At 34.6% G+C, this 19,205-nt stretch overlaps 4 protein-coding genes across 16 annotated transcripts in view; 2 read left to right on the forward strand and 2 right to left on the reverse strand.

The window, feature by feature from the left end:
* LOC132699000 (uncharacterized) overlaps positions 1–2,497 on the reverse strand; it is a 72,551-nt gene extending 70,054 nt beyond the window's left edge. For 9 of the 11 annotated variants that reach the window (XR_009618460.1, XR_009618458.1, XR_009618459.1 and 6 more), the window contains exons 1-2: positions 1,902–2,059; positions 996–1,725 (exon numbers count right to left, since the gene is read on the reverse strand). Coding sequence is in view for 7 of the 11 variants with exons in the window: in XM_060665380.1 (XP_060521363.1) it covers positions 996–1,725; positions 1,902–2,000 (829 nt within the window). In the remaining 4 variants the exon portion in view is untranslated. The other 2 variants (XM_060665378.1, XM_060665384.1) reach the window with 2 other exon arrangements.
* The window catches only part of LOC132698999 (mucin-2-like), a 475,159-nt gene that overhangs the window by 207,136 nt on the left and 248,818 nt on the right, over positions 1–19,205 (forward strand). The window lies entirely within an intron of this gene.
* On the forward strand, positions 2,856–15,320 carry LOC132699505 (ribosomal oxygenase 1). Its single transcript, XM_060666258.1, has 5 exons — positions 2,856–4,015; positions 6,889–7,141; positions 9,083–9,340; positions 11,282–11,542; positions 14,738–15,320. Exons 1-5 carry the CDS (start codon positions 2,941–2,943, stop codon positions 15,105–15,107), a joined length of 2,217 nt encoding a protein of 738 aa, XP_060522241.1. The 5' UTR covers positions 2,856–2,940; the 3' UTR covers positions 15,108–15,320.
* The window catches only part of LOC132699015 (uncharacterized), a 31,598-nt gene continuing 31,003 nt past the window's right edge, over positions 18,611–19,205 (reverse strand). For all 3 annotated transcript variants that reach the window (XM_060665448.1, XM_060665447.1, XM_060665446.1), the window contains one exon: positions 18,611–18,948. In XM_060665448.1, the coding sequence (XP_060521431.1) occupies positions 18,930–18,948 (19 nt within the window). In that variant the 3' untranslated portion in view covers positions 18,611–18,929. The remainder of the gene's footprint in view (positions 18,949–19,205) is intronic.

The following is a 19,205-nucleotide window of genomic DNA, read 5'->3' on the forward strand; positions in this document are numbered from 1 at the left end:
ACATACGAAATTTGCTTTTTATTCGTTTCGGGTTACGGGAGTCTTTAAAGTAAGTTTAAATTTGATTAAAAATTAAAAATATCTTTTTTGGACCTTTTTTAACAAATACACCAATGTTTTCATAAAAAACGTTTTAATATGAAACTATAAGGTATCAAGAGGAACTTTAAAAAACACGTAAAAAAGTTAATGTGAACGAGTATGGCGGAAAAAATCTCTATAACTAATCCAGCCAGTACGGAAGTGAATTTTGAGGACACTTTGGTAGAAAAATAGGAGGAAGACTAGGCTGTTGTTACTAAAGAAAGTTGTGACAAAGTTAAACTGATAGTTGAAACCTACCAAGACAAATGTATAGTTTGCAACAAAAAATGATCTAACGGAAGAAGTGAAATGAATAGCATTCACCTTGTATAAGGTGAATACAAATTGTCCTCTTTTTGATGTGGTCAAATAACTCACGCTAATCAAAACTTGCTGGACAAATAAAGTTGTCATCCTATCCTTCTTCAGTATTCTTTGAAGCACCCACATTTCAAATGCTTGGAGTTTGTTTATGACAATGCCTTAAGGGTCTGCATTTTCACACCCTAGAGAAGACTATACATATCACTTTATCAATCTCCATCATTGTTTGTAATAAATTTTTTAAGTTTTTGAAAGATTGTTTTGACCTGTCCAATACTGATCTTAATTTTTATCATGGATCCCATTTATCATTTATATGGCATACCAAATATTTGGAATTATTACCTGTTTTGTTTTTCATTAATATGTGTATCATTTCCTGCTGTGTGTTAGTCAATTTGTTTATAATAAAATTATTTTCTGTCTATCTCTTTCATTCTTCATAACAGTGCTTGGAACTAATTAATAAAGAATTTAATTTAATTTAATGAACTTAAATTGAATGGCATGAATTTCACTGATTTCCACAATACTGTCATAATTTTTACCACAGTGGTTAACCCCTCGAGACTATCACTTTAACATACCTGGCACAACTTTGGAAAAGCTCGGTCCTCCCGCACTGCACTTGGCCGTCTCCCTCACTGGCATCTCATACTCATAATTTAAACTAGGAATAGTTTTGCCGAATTCCCGTTTCATCTCACTGATTACATTATCATCAAGACCGTGTTTGGAGTTCAATTCTTTAAGGTATTCCTTAACAACCAAAACATCGTTGGGTATTTCGTATCCTTCCGGCATTTGGTTTGTCAAATATTGAAATTTTGTAATGGGATGCTGATAACTCATGGAACTTGACGAAGTTGGTTCACTCTCGGAAAATTGAGACAAAATGAGAGAATCATTTTCTCCACTAGTTTCCGGTTTTTCAAGGTTGGTTTGAGTTCCGGTTGTCAAATTGGCACATATTATCTTTAGCAGGTCATTGTCCAATGGTTTTTTTGCATAGGAACCATTCTGAACCTCACAGTTGTTCAGTTTCGGAGCTCCTTCCTTGGACGAGACGAAAATAGGAAATTCTGAATTTACGGTCACTTTTAAGTAATCACCAAGATCTTGACAGGCGTCTTCTTGTCCCCGAGAATAATTTGTCCCGCACAGTGTTGGAATGATTTCAGTGTGAAGGAAATTCAGAAGTGAAACATTGATCTCACTAAATAGCTTCAGAACTTTCATTTCGTATTCCAGTACCTGCCCACTTAGAAATTTACCGCCGTTTGGGTGAAAGTTTGGTAACTCCACGAGTTGCAATATCTAAATGATAACAAGCATTAGCAATTTTCCATAAAGTTTTGCGAATCATAAAATAAATACGAGAAAAACTGCCGACTCAGTATCCGTATATAATTTTGCTCATAAAAAAATGAGAAAATGATTGCTTTTTATTTACCATATTTAGGAAACACTAACAAATATTGCATAGTACCTACATTTTTTAATAATTTGTCCGATGTTTCTAGAAAAATATCCCTTTCGTCCACGAGTGTTTCATAATACTTTTTTATCCTTTCAATTATTCTTTTATCCATTTCGTCACACTAAAACTGAATTAAACACACAAACGATACAAATTTTTCTGCACTAGAGAACATACAGAATATACTAAACAATGAATACTAAGGTCCTCTCTCTCTCCGTTACTTCCATTAGCCAAGATTGCTATGACAACTCGGCGACTTACGATTATGATTTATCTTTTACTGTTACTCCCGTGATTCTAAATATGCAACAGAAATTAGTTCGGATCAACATTGACAATACACAAAATGGCGCTAAAGATACGAGAATTGCGCACAAATTAGTTTTACAGAATAAAAATTAATAAACATATTTAGTTTATTGGATTATATTCAGCACTTCATACAAACATCCCCATTTTTCTCGCTTTTAGTTTTGAAGTTATGGACATTCCTTATCAATCCACAAGTTATTATATCCGCGGTAAATACGTATTTGATAAAAAATATGTATAAATTGCATCGTGTCTTCCGTGCTTTAGTTTTTATTTTGATTTTGTATTTGGTTAGAAACGATCATATAATCAATGTACCTTCAATTCAAAGGTGTAGTATTAGTTTTATTGTTCAGATAATAGAAATTTACCTTTCAGGTAGTTAAACTATTCTGTTCTATTTAAATTACGTACGAAACTTATTCCGAAATAAGTTATGTCGCGGATGTATATCTCTAATGCAACTTTTCTTGGTTTTTGTTATTTATTTCAGCTTGCTATAGAATTAATGGACATAGTGTTTGAATTTTAACAGGCGAAGAGCTCTCCTTCGGAGGCCGTCGTTGGCCTTATCGAACTTACCCCATATCAAACGTACATAAAGAAGAAGATTCCTTCTATGCAACATTATTTCCTGTCATGTCAAGTTAACCTGTGACTACATGTTCAAAATTTAAATTCACCGCATGACTTGTGGACCGGCTGATTTACTTTAATGTAATCAGCTATTTTTTAACATGGAAGAAGTATCGGCCTTCGAGATTTATCGAAGTCAACATAAAACCAGCACAATCAAGAAGAGAAAACGCGAATTGTTAAAGAAGCACGTTTCATCCAAAAAATTGAAATCCATCAATGTAAGTGATGACGATCACAAGGAAAATAAATTAAAGCCGAAAATAAATAGACCATCAGTTAGCAAAATTAAAAAGGATAGTAAGGATAGTGAGGACAATCCCTTTATCAAACAAAAGAAGTTAGCAACCAAGAAGGCAAATAAATTAAAGCCGAAACTAAATGGAATATCACCGGGCAAAATAAAAACCGAATGTAAGAACAATAGGGAGGATGGTCCCCTTATTGAACAAAAGGAGTTGGGAAACAAGAAGGCAAATAAACTAAAATCGAAACTAAATGGAATATCACCAGGCAAAATTAAACAGAAAATTAAGGACAGTAGGAAGGACAGTCTCCCTGTTGAACCAAAGAATTTAAGCAACAAAAAGACAAATAAATCCAAACCGAATATAGATGGAATTTCAATAAGCAAAATTAAAAAAAAATTGAAGGCCACTAGGCTAAAGAATCCAGAATGTAGCCCTCCCCTATTGATGGAAACTAGTTTGCCTGTTTTAAACTTTGAAAAGGTTAACAACATGGTTAATAGTGCTTCAGATGGAAATGCCAAAAATAATCGTGTAATAGTGATAGACAGTGTTAAAATACCTAGTGTTAATACAGCTAAAAATGTAAGTGAACTGGCGGATGGAAGTCCGCCATTATTAGTACCAATTAAAAAAGTGAAACAAATAAACTATGATAAAAACTCTGGTAGTCCCTTAAATAACCCTATAGCCACTAGTTTGGCAGTTTTTAAATGGCTTTTGTATCCTGTGAAACCCAGAGATTTTTTTGAAAAAGTGTGGGAGAAGGAGATTTTGCATATTGAGAGGAGCAACAAGGACTACTATAAGGATATCCTTACCACCGATGGGCTCGACAGAATTTTGAGGGATTTTCCGCTTTACTATACGAGAAACGTCGACGTCGTGAATTACGAAAATGGGGTTAAGGAGGTTTTGAATCAAGAAGGTATGGAAAATAAATTAATTAATATCAATATTATGTAAAAATCTATTTGCTTCTTTAATACTTAATAGAAAAATAATACTAAATTAATATATAGGGCATCCTCATAGTGGGAAAGACTATAGGCACATAAGAAAATATAGTTGTTTTTTTTATGAAACCTCTTATATGTTTCCTTATATTGAAATTGTGTGTTTATTCTAAACACCTTTTCTTTTATTTTACATATTACTTTTTCATTTGGAAACTAAGATCATGACAAAATTGCAGGAGACAAAAAGTTTCTAAAAAACCCATCTCGATAGAATTTTTTTCAGTCATAAGTAGCATTAATTGTTATATATACACGTATACAAAATAAGAATATTTTGAAAAATATCAAAATTACGATCGAAACGTTAATAGATATTTAAAGAAACCCTAAGAATACGGAATTTGAAGAAAATATACACAAGACGCACGCAATTCTTACACCTATCGACATAGAACGACAACGAAAATAATTCGAATAAATGGTCTGCATTTTAATAAGACTAACAATTAGGACTGGATTTAAAAAAAAATTGTTTGTTTTATACTGCATTGTTTCACTTGCATTGCGTGTTCTCTCATGGTTCCTAAGATGGCCAAAACATACAGCGGTACAGCGGTAAGTGGTCATCATCGCCATCAATTCACTTGGTGATCTCGGTTTCTTGCAATGGATTACTTTCAGTAGCAACAGTCTGTAGTATATTTCTAATTTCGGTCAATTCTCTTTGTTCATTACCGGCGGTTTCAGATCTTTGAATAAGTAAAGACAATGGAATCAAATCTTAAGGCTCCCAACCAGAGTTTGACTCATCAAGGTGTGGATGAAAAAATATTTTGTTCCAACAACTCTGAATTACATCAGGACTTACTTTATCCCATGAACTAGCTAGCAGAAATATGGTATCTCTTAAATTCATGTTATTTAGAGTGCCATTTGCACAAGGAACGAAAGTTATTCTTTCCTTAGACACTTTCCTCCCAGGTACCGAATTCTCTTTATGATGTACCAAAGTACAATCTGGCAACATTTTCCAGAACAGTGCTGATTCGTCTGTGTTATAAACCTGATTTGGTTTCACCTGCATCTCCCTAATTTTGTTGGTTAATTTCTGAAGAAAAGACTTTAAAACACTTAGGCCACTTAGATAATTGTTCCCCACTAACTTTGAGGTTACAAATAGTATGTCTCTTTAAATTTGGTTACCCAACCTCTCCTTGCGTTAAAGTTGTTATCACCATAATATTTTGCATAAAGTATCGCCTTTTCTCCTAAAATATGGGATTTAATGATTGCATGTTTTTCACGCTGCTTAATAAACCACCCGTATAACTCAGTTTCCATTTCAGGGTATTCTCCTTTTCGCAGAGTTTTCTTACGGCCCGGTGCAGAAAAACAATGTTCAAAGTAACAAACAAGACGATAACATTAGCATAGAGCAATTCACTCACCTAAGAATTTATAGTTTGTACCCAAAATGTCAAAAAATAAAACAAAAAATATTTATTTTCTGATTTTCAGTCATTTCAAAACTCTCAAAACAAAATTTACATTACATACTTAAAAATTCATGCAGCTATACAACATACACACCTCTTTATTTGCCCAGATTTCTGTTTTATATCCGAAATAGTCGACGTAGCAACTAAATATTTTATAGCCAATACCTTGCCACTAACACCATTTGTTAATTTTTCTAAAATATTTTTTCGCTATTGTTAGTTTTGTGTGCTCTTTTTGATGCTTTTTAACCTCTAAGAAAATCTCGACTCGTCTACTCATTTCGATAGTACTCAAATCTTTTTTCGATGCTACTCAAATAAATACTCCTAAAGTATCGACACTTACTCATATCGATACTTTTAGCACTTTATTTTTTTTTGTATATTTTAAGGAAACTGACAATAAACGTTGAAGGACAATGATTAAAACAAAATTAAGAAGGAAAAGAAAACTTTTATTATAAACATTTGCGTCACGTTAAGCACGTACTTTAAACAAAAACTTCTATGATAACATTGGAATAATAAGCCGATTATTACATTAAATAAAATTATTCGTAAGCAATCTCTTGCATGTTTGACAATTTATGTTGGTTGACAATGAAAAAACATGAAGGGCGGGCAACTTTCTGGCGTTTGGCTCGGGCTCGGTCGAGTGAAGTCGGACGAGTTCGGCTTGGCTGGCGCCAGACAACGCGTCACCACAGATCAGATAGAGATTATGTTTGTCTGATGCGTTCGGCTTTTTTTTTAAATGGTGAGGCTGATTCGATTTAGTACAAAGTACTTTTGTTTCGATACCGAGTAAGTATCGCAAGATTGATTCTATGCTATAAATACTTCGAATCAAAAGTATCGAGTACCTACTCGGATTTACTAGTATCGGAATATCCCTAGCGGTTTTTTAATCATTAGGAGGGGATTCACCTAGACAACACCATAAAAGTTATATGAAATTATCGAAGAACACATGATCCGGACATAAGAAATCCAGATTATAGAATACACAATGTAAATAAGGAATATTTAAATTTTGTTCGGATTACTGGAGAATCCGGATTTAAAATAAAAAATAAAAACATTACTGTTCGGACATTTTTGTAGCGCGATATTTCCTTAAATGTTGACTTTTGACCCAACTCAAGCAATCACCCCTAAAGCACTTTTGGTTTTGCACGCTCTATAGGAATTCCCTTAAAAAAACTTAACATTTACATGGTATATTTTAAAAATTATGGTGAAAATAATTTTAGGTTATGTATATCACGCGCCTGCGTAACTTTCCAAATTATTTTTTTGTTCTGTCCGCCTGTGCCCTGTATAATAGACGAGTCGTTTTTTAGGGAGGGCAGTTCCATCGGCCTTGTGGGACTTTTACCTAAACGGTTGCAGTATAAGGGTGCTCAATCCCCAAACCTACGATCACAAAGTCCATTTCCTCATTTCCGCTTTGCAAGAGTATTTCGGCACGATGGTCGGAACGAACGTGTATCTAACTCCTCCCAGAAGTCAAGGATTCGCGCCCCATTTCGATGATATTGAAGCTTTCATTGTTCAACTGGAAGGCCGGAAGCATTGGAAGTTGTACAAACCACAGTATGTCCAGTTTTGTGTATTAAGGCTTTAGGGCAATTATGATAATAATAATACTCTTTATGGCTGACAAAATCAAAATATGCCAAAGCAACGTCCCTTGAATAGGTATAGGAGCTACTCCCAAAATTTATAATTAAAAATTATTAACTTAATAACACAGGCATTAAACATTTGAAAGTTCATTTCGAGTTTGATTCTGTATAATTGAGGTCTCCTTAATTTAACTCTGATAGACATTTTCCTCTATCACATAAGGTTTTTTTATCTACATTAAATGAACATTTAGGTTGTTTTAAAAATTATTTTTTTAGTAGAACAAAAACCAAATTAAAAAATCTTAATTAATAACAAATAATTTCCCTTTTGACCGAGAAACTTCGTTTAGTGAATTTTCTTGTATATTCCGTGCCTGGAATCCCCCCTTTTTAATGGCCAGCAGTAATCTGCTATCATTGCAACGTTCCATCGACCTTAATATCTGCGTTCCATTTCTTTTATATCTTGGTGGAATCTCTCGCTTTGCTCCTCACTCGTAGTACCAAGATTGTTGAGAAAGTCCAGATGTGAGTGTAAAAAGTGTAGTTTAATACTCCTATTGCATCCCATTTCCCTAAATTTATCTAACGTGTTTTCGACAATGCATTTGTAATTTGGATATCCCTTGTCTCCTAGAAAACCTTTTATAACATCAGTAAATTAAACCCATGCAACTTTTTCTGATTCTATCATGGTATTGACAAAGTCTTGATCTTCCATTAATCGCCTTATTTGTGGACGTACAAAAACTGGTTCATTTAATTTTGCATCTGAGTGAGCAGGAAATGCTCAACATGGATGCTCAATCTTTATTTAAATTTTTAACGTACTGCTTCATCAGTCCTAATTTAATATGCAATGGTTGTAAGAGAATTTTTCGTGAAGAATATTTTTTGATCCTGGACTTAAATGAACCCTTTTTGATCATTTCTTCTTCACCCAATGTTGCTGTCTGTTTCTACTGTCTCACTCACACAGGTAACGGGTATTTAGTATATATCTTGACTGCAAATTTTTTAGTCCGCTTAAATCGTCAAATTATACTCCTTGTATTTGATTTGCTCAAGTAGTAGTTCCAGATTTTCGTGGCATTCTTTCATTTGCACAGAATGAGCAACAGGTACAGAAGCAAGAACATTTCTGTTGTGCGAAAAAACTGCTTTGGATGAGTCAATAAAAAGCCTTTGTTCAAAATAGCCTATAAATTCTCTCTCAAGCTTCGGGAAATATGGGATTTTAATTTCTTGTGCTTCTTTTTATTTCGAGGTCTAGATGATAAAATTTAGTAGATCCTTAGATAAATCTAAGTCATCAACATCACTAAGGGTATTTCCATCTGTTTCAAGTTCAGAAAAACTAGAGGTATGTTCTAAATTCACTGGATTCTCAGATATTCCGACATCTGCAATTGCAACCTTGAGGTTCGAGTAACTACTACAACTAATATTTTACAGTGGTTGAAAAATAGTTGACGGGGGTGACAAAAATTTTATGCTTAATACATGATCTTACTATGGTGGAAGCCGTTTTGACTCCTGTTGACATTATTGATTACTTTGTACAATCCTCGAAGCATCTCGTCCTTGCTTGACTTTGAAGTACACTATTGTACACGCCTGCAAACTACAAACTTATTTGTGACCTAACGCAGTAATTCCGGCTGTACCTCTCACTTAAACCTTTTAGTCTGATATACTCTATTGACACACTTGAATTTTTGTTTCATAACGTTTCACTCTACCGGGTAAGCAAGCGTTAGCAGCCATCTTCCCTTCCTTGTTCTTCTTCTGTTTTGAAAACCGCAATACCAACATAATCCCAGAGTTCTAACATAGTTTGAAATCGATTTGTTGGAAGCGATTGTAAAGTGTAAAGTTCAAAACTCTCTAAAAAATTTTTATACAGTGACCAGGACGTGTTGACGAGGGATTCCAGTCCCAATTTTAGAGCCGAAGATTTAGGGAGACCTTTTATGGAGGTCACCCTCGACGCCGGTGACATGCTATACTTTCCTAGGGGTACGATTCACGAAGGCCGTACCGACGAAGAACACTCTTTGCATATCACCGTGTCGGTATATCAACATACTGCTTACGCGGATTTGCTGGAACACATTGTGCCGGCCGCTTTAAAAAAGGCGGCCATGGAAAACGTCGAATTTAGGTGAGTTTGCTCGTTTTTTACCGAACTATAATGTACGGGCTGTATCCAAAGACATTAAATCCAAGGGAAGAACCAATAACTCTTTCATAAATCCACTCCCTTCTGTAAGATACCGAGGTAGCATATGCAAAGTGTCATTTCACCACGGATCCGAGCCACTTGGAACATTCCCGGAATATTACCGCAAGGGTTTGAAAGCAATCGGATGTTTTCGGAAATATTACCGCACGGGTTGGATTTTTACGTTTGACAATTCTGACGGTCATGTCAATGAATATGTTCATGTCGTTTGACAAAAATGTACCCAAAAATTAATATAGAAGAAATGTGTTTTTGAGTGATAAAAATAAGATTTTTTGCAATCACAATTTTTTTAACATTAAAAACAAACCGTATTTGCCGACAAATGGTTAAAAGAATTGTTGTGATATCGTCATGTTTTCATTATCATTCCGATTATCAAAAGCTAACTGAGTAGCATTATTTTTTTGTTGAGATACTGTGGGTTTTGTGAAAAATTCTAAACACAGTTTCACTCTTTTTGCAAGCATCCCTTACTAAATCGGTTGCGTGCTACAATTTTTAATATTTAATTCTTTTGTTTTAAGTAAGTTACATTTATCTAGAATTCAAAATAAGTTTATATAATTTATAATTTCGAGTCAAATTATGGAAATCATGTGAACAACATTCCAATGGCTCGGCAACACTTTCATCTACCATGCTTAGTACAAAAAAGAAAGGTCTCTGTTATCCTATTTTTGTATGAAATAATTAATTCTAACATTAATAATTTTGAGGTGCTCTCGTTGGTTAGTTTAAATATACCTCAAGTCAATCTTCGATCCAGTGAAATTTTTAACATTCCTTTAGAAAAACAAACTTTGCAAAAAGTTCACTGATATATCGAATTGCAAGAAGTGCCAACGAGTGTTCCAGTGTTATTGATGTTTTCTCAATGTCCACTGATTGATATCGCTAGGATCGTAGTTTCCGAGGATTTTCAAAAAATACTGTGCAGCGTGCTTAACTATTGTTCATCATAACTTGAAAAGTAGGTCTTGAAACCCGATTGATACGTTTGTTATTTGTTAATTTTCACTTGAAAGCTATTTTTATGAAAAATAAAATGACATTAACCAGTAAGTTGAATTCATAATTCCCTATTGGATAGACAACAATGAAAAACAACCATTACGTGTGGGAATAATCTTTCATATTTGGCAAAATAAAAGGACCTATTAACGGATCATATATGATACCCGCCCAAACATTGATAGAAAACCTATATTGGAAGTCTCAGTACTACAGAAATGTGTTGTTTTCCACGTCAGACCATAAAATTTTGTCCAAAATATCTTGATAGTTAAGAACCCGCTGGCAAAACTCTAAACGATTTGGAAAGTCTTTGGGCATTCATTACTGTATTTTTAAATAATGGTGAGTATATACTTTTGTTTGGGTCATTCTACCATAGTAAATGTTCATATACCTACGTCACAAAACTGGAAAAATACTGCGAAACTTTCTTTTCCTAACAATTTATAGAAAATGTCTATGTGAAATGATTGAAATATCGTATCAGTAAAATTATCATTCCTTTCGGAGTTTTGGTGATATCTGGCATGGGTCTTAATGGTATTTGAGAGGATATTCCTCAATTGCTCCTGAGATCGACTAAACGATGCACGTTAGATTTCTATATTTCGATACAAATGGTTTTGCATTAAAAAAAACATTACCTCAGTTGCATCTTAAAAATTATATATTTTACTAACAATGTTAGCCCACCATTGGATTCTACGTAAAAAGATTCCGTTTTTATCATCTCATTACGACAGTTTCGTCCTATATATAAATATAACAAACACGCTGTACAATTTCAAAAGTTCCTTTTCGACGGTAAGTTGTTGTATTCAAGGTTTTTCGTTAAATTTCTAGGCGTGGCTTGCCGCTGAATTTTCTAAAACACGTGGGTCACGTGAACAAAAATTCTCTTTCAAAGAAAAGGACGCACATTTTGGCGAAAGTGAGGGATTTAATGAGCACCTTGATCGATTACGTCGACGTCGATCTCGCTGCCGACCAAATAGGCAGAAAGTTCATGCACGACGCCATGCCGCCCTTATGTTCTCAACAAGAGGCCGCTAATACTTCAAGATATGACGGAGATTATATGAGAAATGGCAGGGTGTTTAACAGGCAAGTACCATTATTAGGATATTTATTTATTCATTTATTCTATACCCATATAAATGCATAAGTTAAAACGTGTAAGAGAGCTTACTAAGATTGTTATTGAGGGGGAATCAATGTTGTTGTTTGTTCCAAATCCAAGTTGTGTCTGTCAGCTTGTCTTTTGTTAGTTTGTCTGGTAGACCTTGTCCCATACTACAGAAAACCTGGTCTGACATTCAAGATTCGAGATTTGGGAGACTTAGACTAGAACCTAAAGGATCTATTGTGACTATCTCCATAGCTATATGCTTATATATTGATTGTCTCTCTGATTAGACTCTACACTTCGATAGCTACTCAATTGGCCTTCAAATTTCCTTGTACTAGCCCTAAGGGACCAGATACTTCCTAAGTCGGAAGTGGCTTGTCAGTAAACTTTTCATTTGTAGCTTAGCAGGTGTGCTGTAAATTTTGCCAATTGACCTCTTGGACTAGCTTTTTCCTGGCATGCCTTTAAACCATTTCCCGAAATTTTTTTCCATCCATTTTTTGATGACTGATTTTTGCAATGAGTTCGGACCCCATAAAAAGGGTTCTGGTCCAATCATGCGTTTTGACGAGATACTTCGTTAAATTTGATTCAAAACTAACTTGGATGTTATTTTGCCGAATTGCATAGGTTTTATTGCCGCTGGGCTGTCGATGTAGATCGAAATCGTTTTGTTACGAATCTTTTTCGTGGCTACATCTCTTGCACAGTGTTCTAGTGTGGTGGTCTCTCCTTGGAATAGCGTTCCCAGTTTACGTATTGGAATAGAAATGTTTGTTTTCGTCCTGGGTTAATTTATTCCAGCTCCTACTCCTGTGTGCGTGTGTGCGTGTGTGCGTGTGTGCGTGTGTGCGTGTGTGCGTGTGTGTGTGTCAAGCATATATGTTACTGACGAACTATATTTTGGTTCGTCTACGCTTAATTAAATTGCTAATGGGCTTTTTACAGAGAAATATAATGTGAAATGTAATGGTTAATCTATTATTTAGCAAACTAGATTAAGGTTCGGACTACACTTAGTTTGCATTGAGGTCTGGCAATTGAAATATATGAAATACGCGTTGGTGGTTGGTCGGTTAGAGGTTAATTACTCATAAAGGTAGACTGGCTCAGAATGGAGAGAAGCCACTTGAGAGACTAACGAACGATATGTCTGACCTTTGTTTATTATCTTGTGCTATCGTCGCTCCGGTTTCGTGAGGCTTCAGAGAATATAATCGTTCAGACAGCTGACATACTGCTAAGGTACCACCCACAGGATACATTCAACGGCCTGACAGGTTACATAGGGGCAGGTTACATAAGCACAAAAGGAACACAAAAGAAAAAAAAGGAAAACCCTTAAATAGTAAATACGTAAATACAGGGTAAATCTTGTCCGCGGAAGAACAGCAGTAGGAAGAAGGACTTACCTCAAATTCAAGGTTTTTCCTACAACGAGATTCACCGTAAAGCCTAAACGATTCTAGAAGGTCAAAACCCCTTCTTAGATTCTTGAGCGCCTTGAGCGAACGGTGAATCGAAGATGGAACACAGAGAGCCTGCAGCCCTGTCCGCAACTGTTTTATTAACTTTCGATCCGACAAACAAAGTCGGAAGGAAACAACCATTGTTACTAACTGTATCTCTCTCTTCCGACAATAGCATTCGAGGCTACCGGCAAAACAGACGTTACCCACGAGCCAGCGCGATAAACCATACGGTCATAATTCAGTGTCCAGTAGGAAAACTAAGCGTGGTAGGGTATAGGGTATCAGCCAACAAGATGCACACTGTTCATAAACAATAAGAACCCACCTCGCACAGAACTTTGGAAGGTTACGCTGAACGCGTCGAGAAGGTAGTTCCTTATAAACAAACGGCACCGTTACAATTTCTTTTATTTGCATTATTAGATCAGAATTAAACATCCTGTTTAATTAAATACAGCGTGAAAAGACCGTTTAGTTAACCATATCTAGTTTTAGGAAAACCTTTGGCGTCTTTCAGTATAATCTATGCAATAAAAAAAAGATCAAAATTGAGCCATAAACAAACATTCTGCAGAAATGGTGCACCCTGTATTGGAGCTTCGTGGAAGTTAGTATGGTTGTAAAACATTGAAAATTGAAAAAAAAAAACGCTCTTAGAAACTTAATGTTTATTCTTTTCCCTTTTTTGAAACAGCGGGTGAAATAATAGTATAAATTCACAGGAATAAAGCAAATTTAAGAAACATGGAAACAAACCCTCGAATTATATTTTATTAAGTTATAGGCCTACCTTATGTGTATTCTCGAGTAAGACAGTAAGTGTTCGGATTTTGTCCACTCAAAAAAGTCCTGGCGACAATGTAGTGGGGATTGTCAATCGCGCACATTCGAAATGATTATAAAAGATTAACTTAATGAATAGATATTGTTAGAAGTCAAAATAAATAAGAACTAAAATTTCATTTTTTCACGAAATTATATATTTTGACATGACAATTGTTTCGACAACACCGTGTCTTTATCAAATCATTTGATAAAGACACGGTGTTGTCGAAACAATTGTCATGTTAAAATATATAATTTCGTGAAAATCTGAAATTTTAGTTCTTATTTATTTTGATAAATGGATTTTCATCAAGTAAAAGCCTCCTCAGTTCAATTATTGTTAGAAGTAGTTCACTAACGCTTCGATAATTAAAAATATCAAAAACTAGAAAACCCATTTAAGGAATCATTATGAAAACATTATCCAAAAACTAAACAAACCTTTTCTTGTGATTTAAACAACGTAAAATCATATTGTATCGTACATCCTTGTATTCGTAATAAAAAATGCTAGGTAGTGTAGTTTTTTCACAGACCGAATGTAAAAATAAAGTTGATGATTTCGCCGAAACGAAACGTACTTTAAATCTTTGAACGCTATCTTGTAGAGCAACGAGAAAGTGTCCGTTACTTTTTTCTATATTTCTTCTAAATAACACCAGAAAAAAATTAAAACGAAATCGACAGGTCTCGGTTTTTTTGGCGTATCTTCGCGAAAATGATGGAAGTTTTGTTGTTTTCTCAACAGCACGTTATTAATCTTTGAATTTTGCAGCTTTTTTCTAATTTAACCATCTTCATATCTCTTTATCTTGCTTGTTGCATAGAGTTGCTTATGGTATACAGAAATAACGCTTGCCTTTATTCCTTCAGGGTCGAAATAGGTTTGGAAACCAGGGTCCGTTTGCTACGCTACCATTCCGTTCGTCTTGTGGTAGAATCGGACACCGCTTCGAAGCTCTTCTACTGCACCGAAAACTCCAAAACGTATCACGGTGAAGAAGAGCAGTGGCTAGAAATGGAAGACTCTTTTTGCTCAGTCGTGGAAGCGCTGCAGAAAGTCTACCCAGCGTTTGTCGAAGTGGAGCAATTGCCCATGGAGGACGCGGTGACTAAAATCCAGTTGGTCAGCGATCTGTGGGAGAGGGGAATTTTGGTGACCGATCGACCGTTGATGAGCGTTTCTTCGGATGTCGATGGAGAAGCTTCCTCCAAGGAGGATGTTTCTGATGGTGATTCCTAATATTTGTTCACTTCGATTTTTGAAAAGTCGAAACTGAGCTCTTACTGCGTTTATGGTGCCAATTGTTAAGTATTGAAACAATAAATCAATAAATAAATGATTCATTTGCAATATACAGGAAGTTTTTTATCTTTATTACAGAATGAGCAAAGAATTGTAAAAAGCCGTAATCACAACCATTTTTCAATATTTGATAGTTGTCAATACATATTTCAGGTTTTGGGTAAATATTGACTGTATTTTTATTTTATTTTTAATAAAATGACATTAAAATATTTTTCCTCAGACTTATCATTGTTGACATTTATTAGGTTTTTTTTGTCTATACTTTATTGGATAGTTAATTTTTTACTATCCTAACGAGCACATGAAAAAATTCATATGCACTTTTTATTTTTTTTTTCTAATTCACGGTTTAGCTTTTCATTGTTCTATTAAAAATGATTATCACTATTACATAAAACAAAACGTTTCTAGTATGGTCACCATAGTAGCAAACTAAGAAGAACACAACAATATTGGTTTATTTTGATGATTTACTCATTTGAAAATATATTCCTTTTTTTGCTACAATGGGTTTTCTGACGCGATATTTTGACTGTGGTTAGCCGCGATAATTTTTCAAAGAAACTTCCACAGGTTACTATAACAATCTTTACAATTTTTCTGGATTCCTCCTCCTTCAGAGCTTAACTGAAACTATCTCGCATTCTACTCTGTACCTGCTTATATATTGTTTGAGGGGTGCGGAACTAAAGGAGGGGCATAAACATTGTCCCATATTGGTGAAAGGTAATGAGTCGCGGTTAAGATTGTTTGGTGGCTTATGCAAGAATTTTAGTTTTATCGAATAAAATTTTGGTGTTCAGTTTATTTGTCGCAGTCTTAAAGTTTTTTCGTGTTCTTTGAGCCTAGTTGATGTTTGTCGAACTGTCTCTCCAATGTATTCTTTGCCGTATTTGCTTGGAATGCTGTAAACTTCTGATATATCAAACGGAATTTGGTCCTTGACGGATTGAAGATTGAGAGATTTTTGGACAAGTAGACTCGTCATGTGGTCAGGTTGTGGTCAAGTTTATTTTGTGATGAAACGCATTAATGTGAAAGTTATTAGAGAGAAGAGCAGATGTAAAGTGTTATAATTCTGGGTTCAGTGACCCGGGTGCATTAAGGTATCGGTCTGCGTGCGTTGGTTTTTTGTAAACAGAATGGTCCAATGTTAGGTCGATTTTCTATTGTTAAGAAGAGTTTAAGTGGCCAAGAAGAAAGAGTCCAGGCCTGTCTTCTCAAATGAAGAACCCATGGCTGTTAACGACATTTGTTCACAAAATTTGACCGTTATAATAAAAATGTGGCATTTTTCAATTTGGTTCCAGATTCTCGGATTTTAATTTATCTGAAATAATGTTGATTATTTCAGAATAGGGATTGCGGTGTATAATTATTGATTGATTGATCGATTGACACAACTCTAATATCTCCCGATTGGCACTATTAAGCATTCTCCCTAGTTTTCCGCAAGTTGGATAACACGTGCGGTTCTCTTTTATAACTTTAAAAATATGGAACACTGATCGATAATGTCTGTGTTACCCTTGATATAAAATTAATTTCGGATCTGTTTTTGCTTACAATTCATGGTACTACCCGGGATTTACGAAGAATTGCTCCAGTTTTTGCTAAATCTTTATTTTCTTTTTACAATACAAAAATTGAAAAATAAGGAAAAAAATAATTATGACCATAATCTCGTTTTTTAAAATTTCAAATCAGTATACGTCAAGTAAATAGAAAGGAAAATATCGAAAATCCATGTTATAATTCAATAAAATGCATTTTATACGTTTTTCTTCTACAGGGTGTTTGTTCAGTTGGAGTTTTGTTTTTACCATGAAACAGGACTTAACAAATGAACACAGTACCCATATGGCACGCACCATGGTTATTACTTGGGTTGGAGTTTAAAATGGTCCATGCTACCAATAATAACGAATTGGTTTATATGCTGTTGGTATACGCAAGTATGCTTACATTTGATTGATGATTTTTCATTCGCATTGCTTTATTTATTTATAATTATACAGACAACGTCCAAACAATAGGTTAGGTTAAAATAACAAATTAATAAAAAAAACCTTTAAAATCGAAATTAAAGCTATAAAAGCATTTGAGTTTTAAGTATTCATTATTATTAATTAACCTCTTAATTAATACATAAGTATCGTTAAATTTTGATACCAGTCATTCAGTTGGAACTTCCCAGGTTTTCTCTTTCAGCAATTGGTATTCATCCCTGTTCGCCCTTGACATATAACGCTTTATTACACTTTAACTCCTCATTTTTATGCTCGAGACGGCTTGCTACCAGGACAACTAGCTGCAAACTCACTCCAGCCACAATACCACCACATAGGCTACCCTGCGGTACGCCTTGGTCTCATTGGAGGTGTACGGTTTGTTAATTTTTGAAAGAAACCCCCACAGTCTATTGTAATACTTTTAATAAAACTTCTGGACTCTTGCGTCGGTTTTGTTGGGTTGAACTAGCTAACGTTTCGCCAATTATCGGCAATGTTGGTTTTTTCAGAGCTTGACTGAAACTGTTAGTAAATGTAGGTTTTGTTGTTACTTGATATACTAATAAACTGTTTTCTAAAAGAATTTTAAGATTGTAAAAAATCTATCCCTCTTAACTCGTACTTGTTCAAAAAATGTCGTTTTTGTCAACTCCTTCCAGAATCATGACCAATTGTTGGGTCTAAAATCATATCGACGTCTTTTGTAAATGCATTTTTCTACAAAGTTGGGAAACGAAGAGAGTATAGGAACTGGTCTATAGTTAATTCTTTTTTAAAGAAACTTCCACAGACTACTGTAATACCATTTACAAAACTTCTGGATTCTTTATGCGTCGGTTGTGGTTAAGTCGAACTTGCTAACGTTTAGCCATTCATCCCGTTGGCTTCTTTAGAGCTTAACTGTTAAACACTTTTACAGCAATTGGAAAGCCACCTGTAGAGAAGCATTCATTTACAATTTCACAATTTACAATTACTTTTTGTTAGATTTAGAAAATAGGGACTTATTGAATTTCTTTATTTAGCAATATCTATTTTCTTTTTGCGTTTTCGAGAAAATGTTATTTGAGACGTCAAAAAAGTCATGTTAAAACCCCAACTTAAAAAATATTCTATATAATTTTCTCGGGGACCTTTTCTATAATCTTATCTATCGTCACATGGCAAACCCATCGACCCTACAGAGGTTTTACTGTATATTTTTTTGACTTAGAAATCATCACTCTATTATAATAAAAGAAAAGTAATGTAACGGTACTAACAAATAAAGTGATTGAAATTGAATGTAATCACAGTACAAATTTTCACAAGCTCAGAAGTTTAATCTAGGATTGATTTTGGCGCATTTCGTTGCGCACTAGCCTTCAAAATTTGAATAATAAACTAACCAAAACTCTTAGGGACCGATTAAATGAATACGAAATCTGTATACCAACACGATTTATTGGTTTCTAATAACATAAGTATGTTGCTGGTCTATCGGAGTCTTAGACCGTCATTATCATTAGTTGTTTAAGCTTATTGAGTTCGCTATTGGCTATGGTAAACTAGTTAATCGAGTAAAGGTCTACGTCTCCCGAAGATTGCTGGAATCGTCGAGAGATTAAACTATATCAAACTCGACGGTCTAAAACCCGGAAACACCTGCGATATTCTAAAAACTAAAACTACGACACTAAAAACGTGGTTCTTAGCAAATTAATGAATTAAAATCCTTGGACGCTCGTTTGATGCTAATCCGCCGCTAGCTTCTCCTTAATTTTCTGAAAAATCGTCAGTTTAGAAAATACCTTTTGTACGATTAGAATGAGAAGAACTAAAACTAGAATATGAAATTCAAAGACCTTATCTCAATGACGTACGACAGTAAGTATATATTTTATTTATGGTATTTTTATATATACATGGTGTTCCGTTGTGGCAGGACAGTAGCCCACTTTATTTTTTCAAATGAAATGCTATGAATATTTTTAAAACTTCTAATTATTCGCTTGATTTTGAGTGTTTTTAGTCACTACAT

The sequence above is a fragment of the Cylas formicarius genome, unplaced genomic scaffold (assembly GCF_029955315.1).
Source record: "Cylas formicarius isolate icCylForm1 unplaced genomic scaffold, icCylForm1.1 PGA_scaffold_3__17_contigs__length_32017465, whole genome shotgun sequence".
Classification (NCBI taxonomy): domain Eukaryota; kingdom Metazoa; phylum Arthropoda; class Insecta; order Coleoptera; family Brentidae; genus Cylas; species Cylas formicarius.